General features: G+C 39.3%; 1 protein-coding gene across 1 annotated transcript in view; it reads left to right on the top strand.

The window, feature by feature from the left end:
* INVS (inversin) overlaps positions 1-27,621 on the top strand; it is a 147,141-nt gene that overhangs the window by 66,344 nt on the left and 53,176 nt on the right. The window contains exons 4-8 of the mRNA XM_036260536.1: positions 8,564-8,737; positions 13,044-13,211; positions 16,564-16,744; positions 19,482-19,591; positions 21,456-21,627. Of these exons, the coding sequence (XP_036116429.1) occupies positions 8,564-8,737; positions 13,044-13,211; positions 16,564-16,744; positions 19,482-19,591; positions 21,456-21,627 (805 nt within the window). The remainder of the gene's footprint in view (positions 1-8,563; positions 8,738-13,043; positions 13,212-16,563; positions 16,745-19,481; positions 19,592-21,455; positions 21,628-27,621) is intronic.

The raw sequence follows: 27,621 nt of genomic DNA, 5'->3' as shown, positions 1-27,621 counted from the left end.
CTCGCATGAGGACTAAAAAATAAAATAAAAAATTAATATGGTAAATGGCTTGAGAGTTTATAAATATGTAATTATATAGATGTCATTAGAATTAATAATAACATCATGCTTCTATTATTTCCACTTTAGTTTTAAATAATGTATCTTTTGGTACCTAATATGATTAGGATTCAGAATGAAATATGGCAGAATGCTTACCTTACATTCATGTGTGCTATTATATACATAGTTATAATATCTCTAGGGCAAAATTGCACACAAACCTATAAATGAACAAAAAATGCAGTGCACATTTGTATATATAGTGAACAATTATTTTTTCCCCAACTACAATGAGAGTAAATACATGTGCTGAAGACACAGAGCAAATGCAAAGATATTAATCACAAAACATGGTGTTCTAGTGGGGACAGGGGCTGCTGTAGGCAGAGTTGGCCAAGTCTCGAGCATTGGAGTCTGTTAAAGTAATTGTTTGAACTGAAGAGGAAGCAAATAGCCACGGCTTCTAGGAGTCAGATATAGAAACTGTGGTAGCCATTGGGGAAAAATGTAGAAGTGGGATCCAGAAAGTTTTGACAGTCGGCTGCCAGCTGTCTGGAAGTTAATGATTAAGCCACTTACCAGGAACAGACAGCAGTTTTGTAGAATATGATTTCAGGCACTGCTGGTTCAGAAAGACATCCCTCTTTTTCCACTCAGTGAGCAAAAGTGGCCGTATCCATACAAAAGCCAAGAAAATACTTAGAAGTTGGGGTTATTCTTTGCCTTAATACTAGGCCATAGCTTTAGGGGAAGCAGCTCTGTCTAGAGAAGTGGCAGGAGCAGGACAAAGACCCAGAGTCAGGACCAGGAAGCTACCACCAGCTCAGTGACGATGACTGTGCTGTCCCTCCTATCACCAGACATAGGGCTGCAAAAGTTCTTATAAGAACAGATTCTTATAATGGACTAGGAGCTGGGTGTTAGCAGCTATAAGGGTGAGCAAAGGGGAAAAAAGGAAAACTAGCAGCAAACAATCTCTATTAAAGACCCTGCAACAAAAACTCGAAAATATATGAAGAAATCTAATGCTAAGGAAGCTAACAGTCTCATTATGCAGATCATGAATTCAATCCTAGTGGAAGAGCACAAACAAGGCAAAAGGACAAGCCGCACAAAGAAGGAAGAATTAGTATCCAGAATATGTAAATACCTGCTACAGACCAGTAAGGAAGACAGATAGCTAAGATGGAAAATGAGTAAACAACACAAAAAGGCTATTCACAGAAGGAAGAAACAAATAGCTAACAAATACAGAAAAACATTTCACCCCAGTCAGGGAAAGGAAAATTAAATCCGTGTTAAAACACAGTTTTATTTACAAAAGTTAGCAAGTCTGGCAATACCAAATGTGGCAAGGATGTGGAATAATAAGAATTCTCATACAGCCCAGCCGGTGTGGATCAGTGGATTGAGCATCGTCCCATGGACTAAGAGGTCCTGGTTCGAGTCCCAGTCAGGACACATGCCTGGGTAGCAGGCTCCATCCCCAGTGGGTGGGCGTGGAGGAGGCAGCCAATCAGTGTTTCTCACATCAATGTTTCTCTCTCTCCCACTTCCTCTCTCCCTCCTGCTCTATCTGAAGATAAATGCAAAAATGTCCTCAGGTAAGGATAAAAAAATAAAAGAAAAAGAAAAATCTAAAGTAAAATACGAAGGTAATTCACTTAGAATATCTATATTATTAATATTAAGATTTAATGACTATGTTTTTTTTTTTTCTTAAAAAGGAGTTTATCTTAGAGAACTGGACAGAAAATAATACTGTGTAAAGTTAAAAATGGCATTTTGGGTTGATTTATTTCCCAGACTCATTTCCAGTTCTGTTCTCTAGGTCAGAGAACTTTTCATCCTCTTTAACCCTTTTAGATACTATGCTCCTTCTCATGCATTTGGAGGAAAACCAAATGTTATAATCATTTACATTACAAACAAAAGAAGCTCTTGGTGTTAATAATTATGGCAAAATAAGATGAGGATTATGACTACCTAACAAAAACAAAACATTTCATGTTTCAGAGATATTAGGAAAGATTTTCACGTTTCAGTGGCATAGTAGACCTGGTTGTATCCGAGTTAATGTCCTGTTAGGGACTAAATCAGGACTTCTCTGTGACTTCAGCTCTCTCACTGCTGTCTTAACGTGAAAGTTTTCTTAAGACTGTACATTCTTTTGATCTGGTATCCCCTTCACTCATATTGTTTCCTACTCAGTTAAAAATTATAAAAGCAGATCCTAAAACAGTCTACACCTCAGGATAAGGGGCTTCCATGTGATCCTAAGAGATGATACTAAATGATTAACTTCCAAATCCTCCCCAAAGCATTTGTGTTATAAGAATAAACCTGACACCCTGGCTGGTTTGGCTCAGCGGTTAGAGCGTCAGCCTGTGGTTCATAGAGACCCAGGTTCGGTTCCCGCTAAGGGCATGTACCTCGGTTGCAGTTTGTCCCCGGCCCTGGTTGGGTTGTGTGGGTGGCAGACACTCGATGTGTCCCTTTCACATCGATGTTTCTCTCTCTCTCCCTCCCACTCTATCTGAACCAAAAATGGAAAAATGTCCTTGGGTAAGGATAAAAAAAAAAAAAAAAAAAAAAAAAGAATAAACCTGACAATTTAAGAAGTCCCAATTTCAAGCAGTGGTGAGGAAATGTGCAGTCATTTTGTTTGTTTCCTTTTGTATTGAGGGGGCTTTACAGGATGCAAAGTAGCTTATACCGTGGATCCCAGAATCACACAACCTCCAGAGAGTTACAAAATTAGCTTGTTGCCTTGAACTGTATCTTCCCCTTTTCCACTCACACTGGAAATAGTCTGGTTTGGGCTCTATCCCCCATGCTCATTCTTAGATTTGAGTTTGCATACATGGGCATTTAATAAATGCCTGTTCATGAAACCAACAAAGTTGACCTTGGTCCAACTAGATTATACTGTTTCTAGTCCCAGCATTCTGATGTGTCTCTGTCCTTTCAAATAGGAAAAGCTGGCCTGATCCTATAGCTGACCCCTCCTGTCCTGTGGCACCAGCTAAATTCCTATTGGTATGCCCTTGTTGGTCCTATATCATCATCTGTAGGTAGAGTATAGACAGCCTTCTCAGTGTAAAAAAAAAAAAAAATGAGAAAAAAATTTATAATATTTCAACTATTGTACTCTTACCCATCCTTAACCTTGGTTTTCTCCTGAATTGCCAGCTGAAGTATGTGTACCATGTATAGTTTTATCTCCCTGTCCACATGCCCTCTATCCTGGGCCACGCATGGTTTACTTGGCCTCCATGTTTTGTTGCCTCCTCCACACTGGAAAACTTCATAATAAAACTAGCAAACATTTGCTGAGCATTTGCTTTGTGCACTGTTCTAAGTACTTTACAGATATTATCTTTATCATTTCATATGCATAATAATCTCAGGGACTATTATTCTTATTTTACAGGGAAGAAATAGTCACAGGAAGATAATTTATTTAATCTGTAAAAATTTTCCACGATACTTTTGTGAGGAGCGAAGAGATCTGTCAAAGATGTTTGTAGTGAAGTGCAAACATTGACTGTTGCCTGCTTCAGAAAAGGGCTCAATAACTGTTGAATGAGTGGGTAAATCAGTTACCACTGAGATGTACCACGTAGGTAGAATCCCCAGAATAGTGTAAAATGTAAATATGCGAGGCACTGTGTCTGTAAATTAGTAGTCACCCTTTCAACGTATTCTAGCTTCCTTTTCCTTCCCCTTTCCTCTGAATTTCAGAATCAAAATGATTGTCTGATTGAATATCTTTAAAAGGTCATGATGAATTATTCTGTAATATTTGAAATGTTATGCTTAGAAAGATCAACCTTTATTTTTTGGTGTGAAGCACCACATAGATTTGTTTTTCCTGGACACTTTTACTTTTTTTCAAAATACAAATGGCCGAGATTTAGAGCAGGGTGCCCTCTTGAGGAAATTCTAGCACCTTCCTTTTCAAAAGTTGACACTAGATGAAATGAGAATTCCTGATAAATGATGCCCACTATGAATGAGGCTAAGATACATGAAACATTAAAAAGTAACAAAATGTAAGATATCTGAGAATTAAGATTTTTAACTGTTATGTTCTACTGTAGCAACTGTAAGAATTTTTAAATAAAAACAAAACCTCTAGAAGACATTTCACTTCCTCATTCCCTCAAGTAATATTTATTTAATTTTTAATCTTTTTCTTTATTGATTTTTAGAGAGAGAGGAAGGGAGAGGGAGAGAGAGCTAGAAATATCGATGAGGACTGGGCCTACAACCTGGGCATGTGCCCTGACTGGTAATTGAACCGGCGACCTCCTGATGCACTGAGCCCTTAACCAGCCAGGCTCAAGTAATATTTATTAAATACCTATTTAATGCCAGGAACTGTGCCAAACACAGTGGTCACTGAAACATAGTTTCTGTAGCTTATAGATTGTGAGGGAAATCACAGTGCAGGAAGACAAACAAATATATATATCATTATAAATTGAGAAAAGGAATATGAATGATATGAAAGGGTGCAAGAATAAAGAACAAAATTAGGGTGGTCTCCTTAGGCCACGTGGTCAAGGACAAGCCTCTCTGAGAGGAAGTAACTGAGCGGAGTCAGTTCACTTTTCAGTCTATTCAAGTCTGCCCATCTGCTATAGACCGTCTTAAAGACCCCTTTTCCATGTGCCCATCTGCTGTAGACAGTCCTGTGGACCCCTTTTCTGTGTGCCCATCTGCTATAGACAGTCCTGTGGACCCCTTTTCCGTGTGCCCATCTGCTGTAGACAGTCCTGTGGACCCCTTTTCCGTGTGCCCATCTGCTGTAGACAGTCCTGTGGACCCCTTTTCCGTGTGCCCATCTGCTGTAGACAGTCCTGTGGACCCCTTTTCCGTGTGCCCATCTGCTGTAGACAGTCCTGTGGACCCCTTTTCCGTGTGCCCATCTGCTGTAGACAGTCCTGTGGACCCCTTTTCCTGTCGTGTTCTTTCTTATCTCTGCCCCGGTTCTTCAGCTGGGTTGAACCCTGTCTGTGCCCCTGAGGACAAGCTGGCAGCTCTCTTCCTCCTGCTGCACCTCATTGTTGCTCTAACTGGTCCCCTCTGCCTTAGAGCCTCACAGTCTTCACCCTGGGTGAGGAGGCCTGCTTAATTAACAGGTGTCTTCCTTGCCCTGACCAGTTTGGTTCAGCAGTTAGAGTGTCAGCCCGCAGACCAAAGAGTTGCAGGTTCAATTCCAGCCAAGGGCCACGTACCTCGGTTGCAGTTTGGCCCCAGCCCTGGTCGGGGTCGTGGGGGAGGCAACTAGTCAATGTGTCCCTTTCACATTGATCTCTCTCTCTCTCTGTCTCTCCATCTCTATCTCTGTCTCTCTCTCTCCCTCCCTCCCACTATATCTGAAGATAAATGGAAAAATATCCTCAGGTGAGTATTAAAAAAAAGTCTTTCCTTTCTTATACTGACTGTCCCTCATAGTAGAACGTCAGTGCATTATAATCCTAAATGGCCAAATTTCCAATAAGATTAAGGATGGAGAGGATCTCAGAAGATGAAAAGGACAGATAGCCCTGCTCACCTTGCTTTGAATAGGGAGAGATAAATAGGCATGAAGTAGGCAGAGAACTTGACCATGCAGTACAGTTCGGTCATGTTGACTTTGAAATATCTGCAGTACTAAGCATCTTCAGAAAGACCTCAAAAGAACTATGTACTGTTATGTGAATATGGTTCCTCTCTCTCTCTCTCTGATAACCAAGATAGTTACTAAATGACTAACCAGCGGTAGGGTTTGCAGCATGGATACACTAGACAAAGGGATGATTCTTTTTTTTTTCCTCTCTCCAATTTTTATTAATTTATTTTTGTTACACGTTTCTTCTTTTCCCCCCTAGACCCCCTCCTCCCCATCCCAACCACCCCTACCGCCCTAGCATTGTTGTCTATGTCCATTGGTTATATATACACGCATATAAGTTCTTTGGCTCAGTTCATTCATTGCCCACACCCCCATACTCTGAGGTTTGTAAGTCTGAACCATACTCCTTTCTATGTCTCTGGGTCTATTTTGTTCATCAGCCCACCTAGTTAATGATATTCCACAAATAAGTGAGATCATGTGGTATTTGTCTTTCTCTGATTGGCTTATTTCACTTAGCATAATACTCTCCAGGTCCCTTCATGTTGTCTCAAAGGATAAGAGATCTTTCTTTCTTACAGCTGCATAGTAATCCATTGTGTATATGTACCACTGCTTTTTTATCCATTCGTCTACTGATGGACTTTTGGGCTGTTTCCAGAAATTAACTATTGTAAATAGTGCTGCTATGAATATGGGGGTACATATATTCTTTCTGATTGGTGTTTCAGGCTTCTTAGGGTATATTCCTAGAAGCAGGATCACTGGGTCAAATGGAAGTTCAATTTTTAATTTTTTGAGGTAACACCATATTGTTTTCCATAGTGGTTGCACCAGTCTGCATTCCCACCAGCAGTGCACTAGAGTCCCCTTTTCTCCACACCCTCACCAACACTTGTTTGATGATTTGTTGATGGTGGCCATTCTGACAGGTGTGAGGTGATACCTCATTGTTGTTTTAATTTGCATCTCTCTGATGATTAGTGATGTTGAGCATTTCTGCATATGTCTCTTGGCCATTTGTGTGTCTTGTTTGGAGAGGTGTTTATTCAGCTCCTCTGCTCATTTTTTAATTGGGTTCTTTGTCTTCCTTTTGTTGAGTTGTATGAGTACTCTATATATTTTGGAAATTAACCCCTTATCTGATCCATCATTGGCAATGATGTTCTCCCATACAGTGGGTAGCCTTTCCATTTTGATGGTTGTTTCTTTTGCTGTGCAGCAGCTTTTTAGTTTGATGTAGTCCCATGTGTTCATTTTTTCCTTTGTTTCTGTTGCCTTAGGTGATGTATCAGTGAAAATTCTGTATATGATGTCCAAAATTTTGTTGCCTACATTTTCCTCTAGAATTTTTATGGATTCACGGGTCACATTTAAATATTTTATCCACTTTGAGTTTATTTTTGTGTATGGTGTAAGTTGATGATCTAGTTTCATTTTTTTGCATGTAGCTGTCCAATTTTCCCAACACCATTTATTAAAGAGGCTGTCTTTACTCCACTGTATGCTCTTGCCACCTTTGTCAAATATTAATTAAGCATAGTGTTTTGGGTCAATTTCTGGGTTCTCTGTTTTATTCCATTGATCTATATGCCTGTTCTTGTGCCAGTACCCTTCTTTTTTCAAAGGGATAATTCTTGACACACCAGACAAAGGGATGATTCTCATCCAAGGCAGGACAGAGTTGGATGGCACAATATTTCATCACACTACTCAAAACTACACTTAATTTAAAACTTAAGAATAGTTTATCTCTGCCCGGCTGGTGTGGCTCAGTGGTTGAGCGTAGACCCATGCACCGAGAGGTCACTAGTTCAATTCCCAGTCAGGACATATGCTCAGGTTGTGGGCCTGATCCCCAGTGGAGGACATGCAGGAGGCAGCCAATCGATGTTCTCTCATCGATGTTTCTCCTTCTTCCTCTCTCTCTCTAATATCAATAAAGAAAAAAAGAATTATTCTATAGTTTTCCATTTAAGATTTTCAGACTACAGTTTACCACTGGTCATGAAAACCGCAGTAAGTGAAGCCTCAGATAAGGGGAGACTGCTCTGTGGTTGACCAGGACCCCCGTGGTGCATTGCTCTCGCCCTTGCAGATGTTTCTTTTTCCAGAGGAGTTGCTTCTACCAGATCGGAGGATTTGGAGGGCATTGCCTGCAATTGGATGGCCTATAGTGACTTCTGGGTTGGTGATTAGGTGACATATGTCTCAGGGACCCAAAGTTTGAACAAGGTGCTTCTATTTTAGTTGTACCTGTAAATAGCTGTCTTCAAAAAAACTAACCAACTCCTCCTTATTAGCCAGATGATTGTGAACAAAACATTGAACACCTTTGAATCTCACTTTCCTCACCTGTAAATTGGGGTTTAAAATCTCTGCTTATTTCACAAGTTGTTATACTTTCATATAAATAATATGTGCTCTATTGGTCAGAATATGCTAAAACTAATATACTTGTTGTTGCGACTAGATAGCAATTTGGAGAACACACAGGTACACATAAAATGTACAAACTCCTTTGGTTCCTGATAATTTATTCTTATGAAAAAAGTTTAAGAAAAAACTGTGAAAAAAGGTATACATTATAGCAGTTTCTATAAAGAAAATACTGGAAGTAATATTAAAATGGTTAAATAAAGTATGTTGCTTTTACACAATGAGATATTGAACAGGAACTATGTAAACTACATGCTTGTAGAAAGGGGTTGGAAGGAAACATGAGAAAGTTAAATAATTGATTGAGTAGTAGAACTATAAGTATTTGTCCTTTTATTAATTATTCTGAATGTTATTACTATAGCAGAATAATTAAAATACTTGAAACACATTAAAATTTAAAAAATATGTTTGGCCCCCAACTACATTCCTTGTTACCATCTCTTGCTTTTTATTTAGGGAAATTACCGTTTCATGAAACTCTTACTCACACGTAGAGCAAATTGGATGCAGAAGGATCTGGAAGAGATGACTCCTTTGCACTTGACCACCCGGCACAAGAGCCCCAAGTGTTTAGCACTTCTGCTGAAGTTTATGGCACCAGGAGAAGTGGATACACAGGATAAAAACAAGGTAACGGACCACCAAAATCAAAGACACGTTAGAGCAGAAAGCAGATGCTTCCTTTTATCATTTGCAACCTCAAGGCTAAATGACCACTAAGACGCCTGGTAGAGCAGTTCCAAGTCTCCATATGCCCTAGTAAAGAATTTCACCTGCAGTCTGTCATTTTATCCTCCTAGCAACCATGTGTGGTGGGTGGTATTACCTCCTTTTCATGGATGGGGAAATAGAAACTCGAGAAGATTAAAATTCTGTCCAAGATCCAAGTGGCAGGACTAGAATTCAGAAGGAAACTCGTTATTTAACAGGTGGTTGTGACAGTGACCGTGGTGGTTAGATTTGTGATGGCCGATGCCCAGGGCAGTGTTCTAAGTGCATAGTTGTTGAATGGCCTGGGCCTTGACATCAAACTTCTTGGATTTCAGTCTAGAAGTTGCCACTTATTTGTTCTGTGTCCTTGAGCAAATTACTTCTCTGCCTCAATTTTTTCACATGTAGAAAGGGAGAAGAGGGTGTTGAAGAGAAAGTAAGATCATATGTATATATATATATATATAGTGTTTAGCACAATGCCCAGTGCAGAGTATACACTCAATAGATATTAACTTTGAAATAGTATTCATTTCATTTAGGTTCTAATACCCACTCTGTCCTTCGTTGCTGGGATCCACTGTCTTCCCTGCTCTTGAATTTTAACATATTGTACACATTGGTCATTGTTTTGATTGACTAGTTATTGCTCTGATCATTTTTTTTTTTATCCTCACTCGAGGACATTTTTCCATTTTTGTTCAGATAAAGTGGGGGGTGGGGGAGAGAGAGAGAGAAACATCAACGTGAAAGGGACACATCGAGTGGCTGCCTCCCGCACAACCCCAACCAGGGCCGGGGACAAACTACAACCAAGGTACATGCCCTTAGCGGGAACCAAACCCGGGTCTCTCTGGGCTGACACTCTAACCGCTGAGCCAAACTGGCCAGGGCGCTCTGATCATTTTTTTCAGGGAAAAATGTGGTCTTTATTTAGACAAGTGCAATAATGCTCTTCATTTTCACCAGGCACTTAATTATAGAGTCTTGCTAACTCTACACTCCCAAGTAATTAAAACTTATGATTAAGTCCACAATGTTTATATTCAATAATCCTTTCGCTCTCCTAGTGTTCTTTATGTAGTTTTCGGATTTTGTTTAGTAGTCACTCACATAACCCAGAGTTCTATAATCAACTTTGTTTTACAGCATACTATAAACCATAGCATTTCCACAGTGCTCATATTTTACTGAAAAAAGCGCCCTGACTGAAAAAAGCACTTCGGTAAATCCACAAAGACCATTAATCACTTAAGAAGCTACGAATGCCTTTGGGTTTATAATGTCTTCCCCAAACGTTCTGGAAACTTCCTGCTGTCTTCCAGTATCTGTATATTTTTCTGTACTGAACAGGGATGGAGGGTTATCCAGTCCAAGCAGGCACAGAGAAGAGAGTAAGTCAGACGCCCAGAGCAGTGATTCTCAAAGAATCTGAGGGGAAGGATTAGTTTGTTTCTTTAATTTCGATCTGTCTCAGACCAGTAATTTTATTACATACATTAGAAATGAACAACAACAAAAGAACAACCCAATTAAAAAGGGGCCAAGAACTTGAATAGACATTTCTCCAAAGAAGATATACAAATGGCCAATAAGCACATGAATAGATGCTCAACATTACTAATCATTAAAGAAAAGCAAATCAAAACCACAGTGAGATAGTACCTCACATCCTTTAGGATGCTATTATTATATATAGACACATAGAAATAACACATGTTAGTGAGGATATAAAGAAACTTGAACCCTTGTGCAATGCAGGTAGGAATGTAAATTGGTACAGCCACTGTGGAAAACAGTATGGCAGTTCATAAAAAGTTAAACATAGAATTACTATATGACCCAGTAATACTCGTTCTGGATATGCACCCAAAAGAATTGAAATCAGGAATTAGGACAGATATTTGTACGTTCACATTCAGAGTAGCCAAAAATGGAAACAACCCAAATGTCCATGGATGACTGATGTCTAGATAAACAAAATGTAGTGTATACATACTATGGGATATTGTTCAGACTTAAAAAGGAATTACGTTTTGATACATGCTACAACATTGAAAAACTTTGACATTAGGCTAAGTGAAATGTCAGACACAAAGGACAAATAGTGTATGACTCCATTTATGAGGTATGCAGAATAGTCGAATTCATAGAGACAGGAAGTAGAACAGTGGTTGCTAGGGGCTGGGAAGAGATGGGAACTGGAAATTACTGTTAAATGGGTATGAGTTTCAGTTTGGGAAGTTGAAAAATATTGTGGATGAGTGGTCTGATGGTTGTGTAACAATTTGAATGTACTTAATGCCTATGAATTGTACACTTAAAAACTGTTATAATCGTAAATGTTGTTATGTATATAGCTTTACCACTGTAAAAAAAAAAAAAAAAAGAATTACTAGAAAAATTAAAAAAAATATATAAAAAATACAACCTCAAACTTTTTACTCTTAGATTCAATGGACATAATATTACAGCTCAATAAATATATTCAGAACAAATATACCATGAGAAAAGAAAAGAATTATAAAAACTACATGTTGTATATTGAAAATTTAGCTATAGGCAATTAATTACAGTGATACCTCAGTTCTCGAACGCCTCGGATTTCGACCAAATCGGTATTCGACCAGGAGATTCGAGAAACTTTTGTCTTGGAATCCGAACAAATATTTGGAACTCGAACTTCCGAGATGAGCCGAGTTGAGCCGAATGGCGTTCATTCGGCCCAGCGCGCCTTGCTTGTGTCATCAGTGTGAGTGCAGAGAGAGAGTCACGCTTTGTGGAGAGAGTCACGCTTTACACTGAATTTAACCCTTAGACATACTGTACACTTTTATTTCTTGTTGAGACTTATGTTTTTCTACATATTATATACAAATTAGGCCAGTAAATAGGCATTTTCTGGGGCTTGGAACGAATTAATCCAGTTTCCATTATTTCCTATTGGGTTTCATTGCTTCGGTTCTCGAACAATTTGGTTCTCGACCGTCCTCCTGGAACGAATTATGTTCGAGAACCGAGGTATCACTGTACTATGGTACTTGTGATTTTTTTGTTCTGTAGTTATTACTAAATAAAAGGTAGTAAGTTAAATAGTGACTATATTAAATGCCTACAGGAACACTTTGAATGAATACCTCATATTTATATAGTGTTTATTGTGACAAATGAGTTTGATTCCTGCTGTTAAACGATCTAATTATAGACTGGCTGATGACAATGCTACTTGAAAGTGATAATGTATAGCTAAACAGTTTCTATGTGTCTCCTTAATAATCTCTTGGTAGAGAAAGTAGTCTTACTATGGTATGTTGTTGATGAGAATGCAAAAAAGAGTTTAAAGCAATGTCAACACACTCAGGATTTTCATTTTAACTTTTATCGGAAATAAAGCAAATCTTGCTGTATTTTAAAGATGTATCTTTCATCAGTAACTAGGTCTAACAATTTAACATGTAATCCTATAGGTAAATGAATTATTTGACATAAGAAAAGCATTCCAGATCTATGATTTCCTATGCATGGATCTTCTTTTTGATAGATAATAAAATTCAAAACATTGTATCAAATTCTTTTTTTTTTTTATCCTCACCAGAGGACATTTTTCCATTTTTTGTTCAGATAGAGTGGGAGGGAAAGAGAGGGGGAGAGAGAGAGAAACATTGACATGAAAGGGACACATCGAGTGGCTGCCACCCGCACAACCCAACCAGGGCCGAGGTACGTGCCCTTAGCAGGAACCGAACACGGGTCTCTCCGGACCGCAGGCCAACGCTCTACCCACTGAGCCAAACCGGCCAGGGCTCAAATTCTTAAGGTGCTTAGTGCAGTATCAAGATCATCACTTAATTTATTGATAATTATTCATAAATTATTGAGCTACCTTTCCCTTGCTCAGTAGTAGTATCATTTCTTAGTACCTATCACCTAAATGCCTGCCATGATGAAGAAGACAGATTTGGAGGCAGAATGCCTGGGTTAAAATCTCAATTTGGCCACTTACTATTTTATGTCCTTGAGCAGATTACTTATCCTTCTTGTGCTCAGTTTCCTTATCAATCATGTGCAAATTCAAGGGTACTTTCTCCCAGAATTGTCATGATGACTACATGATATAAAATATATGAAACTCTTACAAAAGTGCCTGCTACACAGTAAAAGCCTGGGGAAAATTTGTCATGCTGTTATTGTTACTGTTGTTATTCTGAGAATCTCAATTTTGCAGCAAACAGCTCTGCACTGGAGTGCCTACTACAACAACCCTGAGCACGTGAAGCTGCTTATCAAGCATGATTCCAACATCGGGATTCCCGATGTCGAAGGCAAGATCCCACTTCACTGGGCAGCCAACCACAAGGACCCAAGCGCTGTTCAGACAGTGCGATGCCTTCTGGTGAGTACAGTGCTCCTGCTAGACCTGGGTGCCCCCCCCCCCCCGCCAATTTTATTTTTATGAAATATACACAAAAGCATATTCAATATATGACACACAAGCAAATTATGAAGCAAAAGAATATGACAAACGTGAACACATCACCCAAGAAATAGAACATTTTAATACCACTATTTAAGACCACATAGAAGTTTTCTATGTGCCAATTTCCAAATGTATTCTCTCCCTATTCCATGCTCATTCCCGTCCCCCATCAACTACTTTTTAAAATTTATATTGATCCTTCCCTGACTTCGTTTTATACTTCTTTTTATTAAATAGTGAATAGATATAAGTGAATATTTGTAAAATAGATGTAAGATATAAAGAATAAGGAGACAACAAATACTCATGTACTCATCACTAAGTTTAAGAAAAAGTACATTACCATTACCTTTCAAGTCCCCTGGCTACCTCCCAGTACCATTCTTTTCTCTCCTTTCCCAGAGGCAGCCACTAGCTTCAGTCTTGGGTTTATCATTCCCCCTGTTTTCATTAGTTTCCCCACATATGTTTGTATCCCTGAACAGTGTTAATTTGTAATGTTGTTGAATTTTATATACATGAAATCATATTGTATGTATTCTTTTGCAACATGACTTTTTGCTCAACATTATGCTGATGATTTTATCTATATTGCTGTGTGTAGCTGTAATATATTAATTTTAACTGCTACATAGTATCCCATTTTATGAATAAACCACACATTATTCATTTTGTTATTGACAGACATTTAGAACTAGTTCTAGTTTTTTGCTATTTACAAAAAAAATATATGCTTTGTCCTGGCCGGTTTGGCTCAGCAGTTAGAACGTCAGCCTGCGGTCCAGAGAGACCCGGGTTTAGTTCTCACTAAGGGCATGTACCTCGGTTGCAGTTTGTCCCTGGCCCTGGTTGGGTCGTGCAGGTGGCAGCCACTTGATGTGTCCCTTTCACGACGATGTTTCTCTCTCTCTCTCTCTTCCTCTCTCTCCCTCTCGCTCTGTCTGAACAAAAAATGAAAAAATGTCCTTGGGTGAGGATTAAGAAATATATATATATGCTTTGAAATTTTTTTAGCATGTCTATGTGTATATATTTAACTGGTTGTTGCACATATATGGAAATGCAATTGATATTTTAGTTTATTAATTATATATCTAACCAACTTGCTATACTTATTAATTTTGAGTGTTTAGCAGTAGACTGTTTTTGAGGTTTTCTAATCACTCCTCACCAAATTTCAATTTACATCGTACTATTTTCATGCAACACACAAATTAGACTTGAAAAGATTATTTTGTGTATGCAATGATTATTTCTATTTGCATGTTGACTAATTTATTTGCTCTGCCTTTCTTCTTGAATATATTTCCTTCTAGAGTTATCTTCCTGAAATATATATATATATATACATATTTTTAATCCTCACCCAAGGACATTTTTCCATTTATCTTCTGATAGATGGGAATGGGGGGGGCGGGGATTGATCTGAGAGGGACACATCGACTGGTTGCTTCCTGCACGACCCCGACCAGGGACATGGACAAACCTCAACCGACGTACATGCCCTTGACCAGAATCGAACTTGCGACTCTTTGGTCCACGGGCCAGCGCTCTAACCGGTGAGCCAAACTGGCCAGGGACTGAAATATAATTCTTAATATTTCTTTTAGTGTAGATCTGTTGGTGGTAAACTTCATTTATAATTGTTAAGAATGTCTGCATCTCCATGTTGCTCTTGAATATGTAGTTTTCCTGTATACACAAGTCTAGATAGTTACTTTCCTCTACTCAGTCTATTATTCTGATGCTTTTTGTCTTTTGTAGTTCCTCTTCAAGAGTCTGTTGTTGGTCTAATTGTCATTCCTTTATAGAGGAATTATCTTTCTTCTCAGGCTGCTTTTAAATTCTTCTCCATATGGCATTCTGCAGTTGTGCTACGGTGTGTCTAGGTGTGACTTTTTTTTTTTTTCTCCCTGTTGGTATACATTCTGATTATGGCATCTCAGTTCTGGAAAATATGCAGCCATTATCTCTTTAAATGTTGCCTCTTTTTCATTCTCTTTACTCTTGCCTTCCAGTGGTTCTCAACCTTCCTAATGCCGCTGGTAGCAGCACCAGCAGCTGGGGAAATAAGTTCTTTAGTCTTGAAGGGAACCTAAGCAATGCCTCGTAATATCTGCTACAAAGATCCAGTAGAAAAATGAATAAATGTTATGAACTGTCAATTGACAGAGAAATGAAACCAAATTGCCAATAAACCTATGATTGAAAATCTCAACCTCATTTATAAAAGAAATATAAATTAAAACACAAGTGAAATGCCTTTTATACCTATAAGGGGGAGAATGTAGTAAGCTTGACAATACCAGATGGTTAATTTGTGCTAACATTTGAGGAGAAAAGAACTTGTACACATTCTCATGGATGTATTCATTGATACAACCATTGGGAGAACAGCTTAACAGTGACTAGTTGAAGATACAGATATCCTTCAGTCCACTAATTCCCCTTCTCAGTTTCTGGTCTAGAGAAAAAGCTCACATATGTGCTGCAAGAGGACATGTAAAGGAAATATGTTCATTGTCACATTATTGTTAATGGGAAAATATAAATAACCTAAGTATCCCTCAGTAGGAAAATGGGTAACTACATTGTGGTTTAACAAATAAACTAGTATCAACATAGATAGCCCAAAGTATAGTGTTGAAAGAAACAATTGCCAAAGGACATATGGAGTATAATGCATAAGTGTAAATATTAAAAACACATACAATTTATGAATTGTTTATGGATGTATATGTAGGTAGCAAAAGAACAGAACATACAGCTTTAGCTCAATCCATAACAGAAAAAAAGCACAAAATATTGATACCTATCCAATCCGGATAGTCAGTCTATGGTGTTTATTGTATCTTTTCTGTACTTAAAAAAGTTTTTTTTCTTTATTGATTTTAGAGAGAGGAAGGGAGAAGGAGAGAGAAATAGAAACATCAATGAGAGAGAACATCGATTGGCCACCTCCTATATGCCCCCCACTGGGGATCAGGCCCACAACCTGGGCATGCGCCCTGACCAGGAATTCAACTGGCGACCTCTTGGTGCATGGGTCGACACTCAACCACTGAGCCACACCAACCAGGCTCTTTTCTGTACTTTTTATGATTAAATAAAATTCAAAGATACAGACAGCATTTTTTCTGAATGTTATCACTTTACTGTGCTGATAGAGAACACAGAAGTTTTGAAAACTACTCAGTTAATATTTATGTCAGGTGTGTTTTACTGAGGATTCTATGTGTGTCTGAAGTCTCTGGTTCCTTAAAAATAGGATGCTGCTCCAACGGAGTCTTTACTGAACTGGCAAGACTATGAGGGCCGAACGCCTCTTCACTTTGCGGTCGCTGACGGGAACGTGACAGTGGTTGATGTCTTGACCTCATATGAAAGCTGCAATATAACATCTTATGATAACTTATTTCGAACCCCACTTCACTGGGCAGCTTTATTGGGTAAGTTGGATGTGAATCAAAAGATCAGCAATACAAGAAACTGCGTTGAGTATAGGAAACTTTCTATGCCTTCTCTTTCCCTAACTCCCATCTTTTATTTAATTACCTTAATTTTTAATTAGGTGGCTTATTTTACACCTGAATCCCCCTATTTATGCTTCAGTTTTAGTAATATAAATGTGTTCTCTGTCATATATTAGTTTTCATTTTAATATCATGTCTTTTGATTTTTATCATAAAAGTAATGCACATTTATTGACAAATAGAGATGTGAAATAATCCTCTTTTCATAGTTAGTGCCTTTAATTTGGGGGAGAAGGGCTTTAATTTTATGTTTGTGCTAATACAGTTATATTTGATTTTTTTTTTTAATATATTTTCCGAATTTGCCTCTGACTTAACTTTTCTGGGAATCACTTTTTAAGCGAGAGAGTGCATGTGTGTGTCCGGCTTAGGGGCCATCTGATTGTCTTTCTCTTTCGGAGCAGGTGCACCCGTTAACAGTCATTTTCATAAGATTCATAATTTCTTCTTTTTTCTGTTGTTCTGCTCTTTGAGTATTATTGGTGGTGGTGTTTTTTAATTTGCTTTTGTTTTTTTGTTTCCTTTGTTTTCTGCCTTTTGGTGTACGGGTTAGATTTGTTATTTGGTTTTGAATTGCCTACTGTTTCAGGGGGTTATTTAAGTTTTATTTAGTAATTACCATTAAGTTGATCAAAAAATTTTTAAACCTCAGTCATATTCAAGAGCAAAACTGCATCTGTTGATTACTACCTATTTAAAATGAGGAATTTAGCACACTTTTATTTATCACTCTTTTAGTATTTGTTAATATAACCCAAGGTTTTTTCCCAAATACTATAATGCTCTTAGTTAAAATAATTTTTTTTCTTTATTGATATTAGAGAGAGAGGAGGGGAGTGGGAGAGAGATAGAAACATTGATGAGAGAGAACATTCATTGGCCACCTCCTGCATGCCCTCCACTGGGGATTTGGCCCACAACCTGGGCATGTGCCCTGACCTGGAATCGAACCGGCGACCTCTTGGTGCAGGGGTCAATGTTTAACCACTGAGCCACACCAACCGGGCTAATGGTCTTAGTTTTTAAATTATACACTGTCTCTCTTTTTTTTTTATCCTCACCCAAGGACATTTTTTTGTTTTTTATTCTGATAGAGTGGGAGGAAGAGAGAGGAAGAGACAGAGAGAGAAACATGGATGTGAAAGGGACACATTGAATGGTTGCCACCCACATGACCCAACCAGGGCCGGGGACAAACTGCAACCGGGGTACGTGCCCTTAGTGGGAACCAAACCCGGGTCTCTCCAGACCGCAGGTCAACACTCTAACCGCTGAGCCAAACCAGCCAGGGCTGTACTGTCTCTTTTTAAAATGAATTTTTACATTTGTATTCAGTTTTATAATCAGATGTATTATTGTTATTTAGAGTTTATTTCAATGTGCAGTTTCATCCTTTTTATCTGTGTTATGGGAGGACTTCACAAATCTGTCTCCAGATCACTAAATTAACTTTTGTTCTGTAAGTTCTGCCTTTTTTCTGCCTCTTACAGGTTGTATTTGGATTTCCTTCTCTCATCCATATTTCCTTTTATCTCTGTCTGTTTCCGTTTTTACCTCCTTCCATTACCTTTTTATTTCAGTCTGTTTTCTTCTTAGGATATTCTGTTTCGTTTCCTAGAGGCCAGCTCTTTGTACTTAGTCGAAGATGCCAGTTTCCTGAAATTTTCCTCTGGATCCTTCTCTAGATCCCTTTCCGAGGTATGCTCTTCATCTTTTTGATGGTGTTTTAGCCTTCAAACAAGATAAGATGTGTTTCTACTGACCATGGCGCATAGATTGCCTTTGATCCTGCTTTGTGTGTGCTCTGGAGACGTCCATCTCAAACTGTAGCTGGAGAGCAGGTCGGTGGGCACAACTCTCGCTCAAGTCCTTTCTGCCTGGCATTCCTGCGGCACATCCTTGCCCCGCTAACGTGGCATATTCTTCGCTGCCTAGTTCTTCAGTATGCCGAAGCAAGAGAATTTATGAAATTCAGGTTTCCTAAGTGCAGTACTACCAGGTTGTTCATTCTTTGATCCTTTCTACAGTTCTTCACCCATGGAGACCATATCCTCCAGAATGCGTTGCAGAATTTTTTTCCCCACCACCACCTCATCATTTCCACCCCTTGTTTTCTGGGATTTGAAATCCTTGCTGACATGTTAAAAGACTGGGGCAGGGAGGTTAGAGGCTTACGGATAGGAGGGCTCAGAGATTACAGGAGATTGTACTACAGTCTGTCCTCCTGAACAGTAGAAGAGAACAGCCGTGCAATTTGGATGGTTGCTCAGTGGAACCCGGAGACTAGGGGCATCGATGGCCGCGTGGGGCGGGCTTCTCGGGCACCTTCCACCTCTACTAGGGGCAGTTTCATAAGGTGAAAATGCAATAATCTGATCCCTAATACTCTCTCTTCTCAATCTGGCAATAGTAATTAATGTCATTTCCTTCCTGATTGAAGATTTAAGTTTTTAGAGCTGTAGTTTTGCCTTTGTTCTACATTATCTAGTATTTTAATCAGAGGTTAGAAGAGGCTGCACTGAGGGCCGCTACTCAAAAACCATTTTCAATGTTGTATTATGTGCTCGTGATTTTTCTTACCCCTTTCCTTTAAATAAATTATAAATTAATTAATGTTCTTTGTATGTGAGAGCTACCTTGTGTCTGCTTTCAGGCCACGCAGAGATTGTCCATCTCCTTTTAGAAAGAAATAAGTCTGGAACCATCCCATCCGACAGCCAAGGAGCCACCCCCTTGCACTATGCAGCTCAGAGTAACTTTGCTGTAAGTAAAACGTGACAGTTGTCTTTTTTCTTAATTAAATTTTAATGTTGACATGATTGTAAATTCATATGCAGTTGTGAGAAATGAAACAGTGAGATTCCATGTTCCTTTCGCCCCATCTGCCTCTATGGTAACATCTTGCAAAAATATAATACAATCTCATAAACAGGAAATTGACATTGATACAGTCCACTGGCCTTATTCAAATTTCACCATTTTTACATGTGCTTACTTGTGGGTGTTTGTACAGCAGTTGTCTTTCAACAGTTATTCATACTGTTACCTCGGTAATGCAAGTGGTAGTCTGAGCTTTTATAAAATTGTTCCTCACGTGTGAAGTTATATACCATTCTTAAGTGTTCCGTGTAATGTTTGCTGTCCTGTAAGTGTCCTTCGGCTTTTTGTTATTTTTATCGCTCTAAGGACAACTTAGTGTTCAGTAGTCTACCGTTGTCCTGGAGGCAGTGTGGCAAAGCTCCGGAACTAGATGAACCGTGGCTGCATCCCTGACCATGCTATCCGCTAGCCGTGCGACCTCTCACAGTGTCTTAACCTCTTGGAGTTTTCGTTTCTTCGTATGTAAAATGATGACGATTGTACCTTTTCTTTCAGGATTGTTGTAAGGATTCGAGAAAATTTATAACAAGTGCCTACTGTAGTCTTGGCATTGAGCACATACTCAAGAAATAGAATGCATTCTTATTATTACTAGTACTAGTAATTATGTACATTATATATCTGAGAAAGCAATCACCTGAATTATTGATATTTCCAAAGATATTGAGTAATATTAACAGTTCTTCGCTCACCACCCGTTATAATTTACAGAGCACTTTCTCGTCCATTCTGTAGCTCAGTCCAGCCAGGGCATGACAGTGTCGAGGCTGCTTCAGCTTCCTGAGTGGCCACCAAGGACCAGAGACTCGTCCCGAGAGGCACACGTTAGAGCAGTCACAGTTGATTCTGATGTCTTCTGCATGGCGTGCATAGTGAAGCCCTTGGTTTCATTAAATTATAAGAACACTGTCATCAGCATGGTATAATTCTATCTTTCTGACCTCCCCAAATGCACCATCGAATGCACTGAATACTCAGATTGCTAAAATATCTTATTTCCATCCCTCTTTCTCTGTGGTATTCACAGAACTATAGCTACAGTCCTTTCTTCCTGGCATTCCTAAACATTTATTTATCACCTACAGTTTTAGCAAACTATTATCTTCTGTTATCTTCCAAGATCTCAGAAAAATACAAAGTAGATTTCGAAGAGGATCTCTTTCTTATTACAAATAGATAAGAAAATTAGTTGGCCCACTCTAGTCAGTCTGTGAAAGCCAGAACTCAGTCCATGATTCAACAAGACTGTAAGACAACATGTTATGAGATAGGTCATGTTATCCCTATTAACAGATAAAGAAGCCAGGGTTCCAAGAGATTAAATTACTTGCCCGAGATCTGGACCTCAAATCTTAGAGTCCAAATCTAACATATGCACTGATATCAGTAATTAAGTAGCAGTGTTAATGGGACTAAGAAAGAATGGTAGAACATTACGGATGTTCTTGTTTTATACTTGTTTTGGATAATCTGCCAATCCCAGAGATGATTTTTTAAATAATTATGTAGAATTCTAAGCTCAAGTTCAAGCCCCTTGATTTTTTTGGACTTCATTAATTTATAAGAGGTTTTGGTTTTCTTTTTGAAAAACAGTAACACAAACCAAAAAACCTACAATAATTTCATTTGATTCAAAAGTGGGGAAAAATACTTTGCTTCTTAGTGAAAGTCACATATAACAGTGGCTTTGTTACCATAAAAAATACCACTCTCTTGTCTCAAATTTTTAAATGAAGTCTTCTTACAGGAAACAGTCAAAGTCTTTTTAAAACATCCTTCAGTGAAAGATGATTCAGACCTGGAAGGAAGAACATCCTTTATGTGGGCCGCCGGGAAAGGCAGTGATGATGTCCTCAGGACTATGCTGAGTTTAAAATCTGACATTGATATCAACATGGCAGATAAGTACGGAGGGACAGGTAAGAACTGGGACATAATTGATTTGCTTTCATTCAGGCTCCAAAGTGTAGCTGATGCTATAAAACGTGTACAATAGCACCTTTAAAGCACTGTTACCGATCTAATGTGGTTTGACTTTCATCCTCGCTGTTTCAGTTCAGGTTGCCAGGATATCACTCAAAGGCCTTGTTTCCCCCAAGCATTATGGCTAAAATTAGCCTGTGTTTCTGCCAGGCGAATGGTGGCATTTGGTTTAAAACCTTGGTTGCTCCTTAGACATGATTATGGGAACTCTTCTGATTACCTTAGTGTAAAAAAAGCATAAGCCTGTACTTTAAAACTATGCATATTTAGTAGTTACTAATTGTATTTTCAAAAAGTTAAAGTTATGTAAAGGAATGCACACATCAAAGTATACTCTCACTGTGTCCTCACACATACAAGAATGTTCTCACCACTCGTTTAATAGGCTCTTTTCTCAGGTTTGAACAGCACTACCTCATCCTTCCGTTTGAGATAACCTCCCATGACTCCAGAAGCTACAATGCTTCAAGTCAGCTTTGCACCAAAAGCTCTTACTAAATGCTTCTTTCAATCTCTTCTCTACTAAGAGAGTCCTTTAACTATGGGTTGGTTAATAAGAGAAGTACAAGTGTTTTAGCATTCATTGTCAGCTGGGAGTCTCTTTCTTGTGTACTATATTCTAAATGCAGGTCAAAAAAAAGAAAAATCACACAACAGCACAATAACAATAACAAACAGCACAATAGAATAAACACTCAGCTAAGGACTTTTCAATGTTATATTTTCTTATTTGTAGGAACATACGTACCAGAGCCATTTACATCTGCTTGTTATCCTGGATAAGATCTTTTGTCACCAAAACCACTGATCAGCACTGAGGGGAAGCGTGGAGAGGGAAGTGGCTACACCTAATAATCTCTTTCCCTAACCCCAGCCACCACACCTCACAATTATTTTTTAAAGAGTTTTTAGGGCCCTGACCAGTTTTTGCTCAGTGGGTAGAGTGTCAGCCCTCAGACCAGAGTCGCAGGTTCAATCCGGTCATGTGGAAGGCAACCAATCAATGTGTCTCTCTCACATCAATGTTTCTCTCTCTCTCTCTCTCTCTCTCTCCCCCCCCCCTTTTCTCACCGCCCTCTTTTCTCCCCCCCTTCCTTTCCTCCCTCTCCTTCCCTCCCTCCCACTCTGTCTGAAGATCAATGGGAAAAAAGTATCCTCAGGTGCAGATTCAATTAAAAAAAATGATTTGTTAACAAAGCCTCACTCACGGTAGAGCTTAAGCTTCTTAAGAGGTATAGAGCAGTCCTGCTGGTGTGGCTCAGTGGTTGAGCATCAACCCATGCATTAAGAGGTCACCGGTTCGATTCCCGGTCAGGACACATGCCCAGGTTGTGGGCCAAATCCCCAGTGGGGGGCATGCAGGAGGCGTCCAGTCAATATTCTCTCTCATCTCTCTCTCCCTCTCACTTCCTCTCTCTCTAAAATCAATAAAGGGAAAAAAACTTTTTTTAAAAAGAGGTATAGAGCAGATACGTAGGACATGCAGTTTAAGTTTCTGTCTGACTTCCACTAGTATGCAGACTTTCATTTGATCACTAGCCTCACTTTTAGTCTAACTTTTTATGTATTTTAATAAAGTATAGGTGAGAATACTTGCATCCTTTTGTCCAAAGGTGACTTTCTTATGTGCACCATGGTTGGAGTTCAGACATAAATTCTCAGATTAATTAATTCCCTGGGCTCTTTCTCCTAAGGGTTTTATTATATGTCAGAGATGCTTCCTGAAATTTCTTGTCTGTGAAAGTGAGTTCCTCTTTATCATCCCTCTACAGGGTTGTTTTATCCTCCCCGTTGAGAAAAAGAGCTCTAACCTATAATTAAAAAGTAAAATAATAATAATAATAATCAGTAGATTCAAATTTGAAAGAAAAAAAAAGTTCTTGCCCTGGCTGGTTTGGCTCAGCAGTTAGAGCGTCGGCCTGCGGTCCCAAGAGACCCTGGTTCGGTTCCCGCTAAGGGCACGCGTACCTCAGTTGCAGTTTGTCCCCGGCCCTGGTTGGGTCGTGTGGGTGGCAGCCACTTGATGTATCCCTTTCACGTCAATGTTTCTCTCTCTCTCTTCCTCTCTCTCCCTCCCGCTCTATCTGAACAAAAAATGAAAAAATGTCCTCGGGTGAGGATAAAAAATAACATAATATAACATAACATAACATAATATAACATAACATAACATAACATAACATATAAGAAAAGAGTTCTTATCAACCACAGTATATAGACATTGTTTGGATCTTGATTCAAATAAACTATAAAAATTATAAAGCTATCAAGATAATATGAATACTACCTGGATATTTGATATTAGAGAATTTTTGTTAATATTTTTAGGTATGATAATGGGACTACCTTTCTTTGGAATGCTGGGGCTGGGGCTCTGCAAAACACATTTCCCCTTTGCCAGCAGGTGCCCTGTTAGAATCAGCCCATAGGGGGCAGTAGAGGGAGACTGGAAAGCTGGTTAAGCAACCAGGGATTACATCTTCCTATTTGCTTGCTATTGTTTTTGTGTCCTGTTGCTGTGGACATCACTGTAGTAAGTCTTCATCAACAGAGCAGTGATACTTGGTTCCAGTGGCAACATGAAGTTCACTCTGCAGTTTTCCATCACTCACAGTGCCAGCCACAGAGTACCCTCAGCACGCTCCTCAGACTCCAGCCCCAGCCAGCCACGCAGAGCCTCTCCTCAGACGTCTGTGTCGGTTCTGCAGGGCTCCTCCTCTAAGCTTTCTAAGTTTTAATAATTCAATCCTCCTGTTCTTGTTCCCCCAATCATAGAATCTGTAGCTGGTTTCTGCATTTACTACCTCTGTAATACCTTAGTCTTCCCTTTGGGCTTTTGCAGTTCTGCAGTACATAGCCGATAATTCTTTATACCGCATTTTCTCTGTTAAAGTGTCTAGCATGGTTTCTGTTCCCTAAATGGACCCTGACTAATATACTGGTTGTGTTTCTTTAAAAAGACAAACAAAAAAAACCCCACATCTTTTCGATATACCTACTAAAATATTTACAAATGGAAGGTTATGACTCTAGAATTTTAATAACAAACAATCAGAAGTGAAGGGGATCGATGGCAGAGGGAGCGAGATTAGCTGTGTGCTGATAGTTGCCGAAGCTGGGTGGTGGCTATATTAAGTTACTGGACTACTGTCTTTACTTTTGAATATGTTTAAAATTTTCAACAACAAAAATTTAAATTTTTAAAAATAGCACTTTTATGTAAACTTGTGGCACTTTTTCAGAGAGGAAGCAACAATAGTGAAGGCTAAGGTTATTTTCAAATAAAGTAAATCCAGATACTCAGAAATGGGGAATTTCCTTTAATAAGGCATTGTTCTGTCTTTTACTTAATTGACATCGTATCTGTTCTTTTATTTGACACTGATGTTTATCTGAAGAGTATTTTTTGCAACCTGATGCCGTATCATAGAATTATAGGATTTCAGAATTAGAACGTACCTTAAAATCAGATCCAGTCCAGGGTTTTCCAACCATGTTCTTCAGAACAACAGGTTTCTATAGAGGTACCAGAAGGGAGCTGAGGTTGTGGATGGATAACCCTCTACCCCTGTTTTAGCAGAACAAGTGTAATCCGTTTTATATGTTGAGTGTTTTCTAACATTTCATTTGGAAGAAAAATATTCTTATGCTCTTAAAATGTGAAAATAACTGAAATATCAAGGTATGTCATGCTCTCATCTGCATTATATCATTCTTCAGTAGTGGTCTTTCAGCCTCTGTTTGAACAGCTCCAACATAGGGAACCCACTGCTGCCCTCTTAACCTAACTCGTCTAGAATGTTCTCCTACACTGAGCCAAAATTTGTCAACCTAAATATTCCACTCTGTGCTATTGTCCACATGACAGCACTTTGGATATGTGAAATTTCTCACGCTAGTCTGAATCTTGTCTAGGCCACACCAACATTTATACATTTTAGGTCAAAGTTCTCAAACTCAAGTATGTATAGTAATTAGTAGGGCTGTTTGTCAAAGTGCAGGTTTCCAGACTATAGGGACAGAGATCCTATTTCAAATCCTGTCAACAAGTCCTGTTGACTCCACTTCCTAACTATATTCAAATCTTTTACTTCTCGTCTCCACTCCTGCCACCCCAGTAAAGCCATTTCAACTGGTCTTCCTGCTTATATTCTAATCCACCACAGTGCATTTTCTTCAGAACAGCTAGTGTTCTGTTTAAACCATAAATGAGACAATATCACTCACCTATTCAAAGCCCTGCAGTGTCTTCTAACACCCTGACCTGCATGGCCATTTATGGTCAGGCCTCTTCTACCTGTTGTGCTGCAGCTTCCTTGCCTTCCCCAAACACATCATTCCTGTCCTGTCCTGACCGTCCCCTCTGCCCAAGCTGCTGTCTCTCCAGATTGCACATTTCTCTCTTCCATAATTCAGGTCTCATCTGAAATGCCAGCGCCTTAGCAAGGCTTTCCCTAACCACAAATCAAAAGTACTCCCCCAATCTCTTTAAATCAAAATGCCTTTTATACTTATTACTTTAATTATACCGTTCATCTGTATCTAATACTTTTTGATTATATATTTGGGGATGGGTTGTTTGTTTGTTTGTTTTACTTCCCCTATTAGCATGTTCCCTGATGAATGTCCATCATTTTATTAATACCCAGCCCATAGTAGGTTTTTCAACAAATCTCCAGGAATCTACAATTTTATAGGCATCCTAGGTTCTGATTCATGGGTCACACTTCATGAAAAAAACATTGTTGTAGGTACTGTAGAGCCATAATACTTAGAAAGAATTGGCCCAGGCCTCTAGATAGTTATCCAGACAAATTCAGCAGCATTTAAAAAGTGACTTGAAATAGAATTTAAAGAGTAACCTGAAGCATGGTGGCATGAGACAAGCACTAGAGTACAGTAACCATAGGCGGGGGTCAGTGCAACATGAAACACGTGGTCACGGTCAGTCTTCCAGACCCCTTCCAAAAGCACCAGAGAAGAGACCACATCCCAGCTCAGTGTTTACTCCGATGTGGAAATGAATTGCTGCTTCATAAATGGGGCCCTGCGGAAATTGCTGATGTGCCTCTGGAGCCATGTTGTGTGAAAAATGCTCTCAATGTAGTAAGATGTGCAGTGTCTCGGTAGCACATGGGAACACAGACCAACACAGGACTAGCTCGTGTAACCCACTGAAGGAGCAATTGATGTCTCCTGTCACACCATCCCTCGGGCATATGTTTATTGAGTGCGTTGGTGGGAAGTATTGTCTGCACCATTTATTTTATTTTTATATTTTATTTATTTATTTATTTATTTATTTATTTAATCCTCACCCGAGGACATTTTCCCATTTTTTGTTCAGATAGAGTGAGAGGGAGGGAGGGAAGGGGGGGGGGGAGAGAGAGAGAGAGAGAGAGAGAGAGAGAGACATCGATGTGACAGGGACACATCAAGTGGCTGCCTCCTGCATGACCCAACCAGGGCCGGGGACAAACTGCAACCGAGGTACGTGCCCTTAGCAGGAACCGAACCTGGGTCTGTCTGGATCACAGGCTGACGCTCCAACCGCTGAGCCAAACCAGCCAGGGCTATTTTATTTTTTACAGCTTTTTTTGTTTTATTTTATTTTGTTTTGTTTTGTTTTGCATTTATCTTCAGATAGCAGGAGGGAGAGAGGGGGGAAGAGAGAGAGAAACATTGATGTGAGAGAGACATATCAACTGGTTGCCACCCACACGACCCCAACCAGGGCCAAGATACGTGCCCTTAGCATGAACCAAACCCGGAATTCTCTGGTCTGGGGCTGATGCTCTAACCGCTGAGCCAAACTGGCCAGGGCTTCATTTTATTTTTTAGAGAGACAGGAAGGGAGAGAGAGGTAGAAACGTCGATGAAAGAGAACATCGATTGGCTGCCTCCTGCATGCCCCCCACTGAGGATTTGGC

Source organism: Molossus molossus, unplaced genomic scaffold (assembly GCF_014108415.1).
Source record: "Molossus molossus isolate mMolMol1 unplaced genomic scaffold, mMolMol1.p scaffold_m16_p_14, whole genome shotgun sequence".
Classification (NCBI taxonomy): domain Eukaryota; kingdom Metazoa; phylum Chordata; class Mammalia; order Chiroptera; family Molossidae; genus Molossus; species Molossus molossus.
This window is presented reverse-complemented; position numbering and strand designations above follow the sequence as displayed.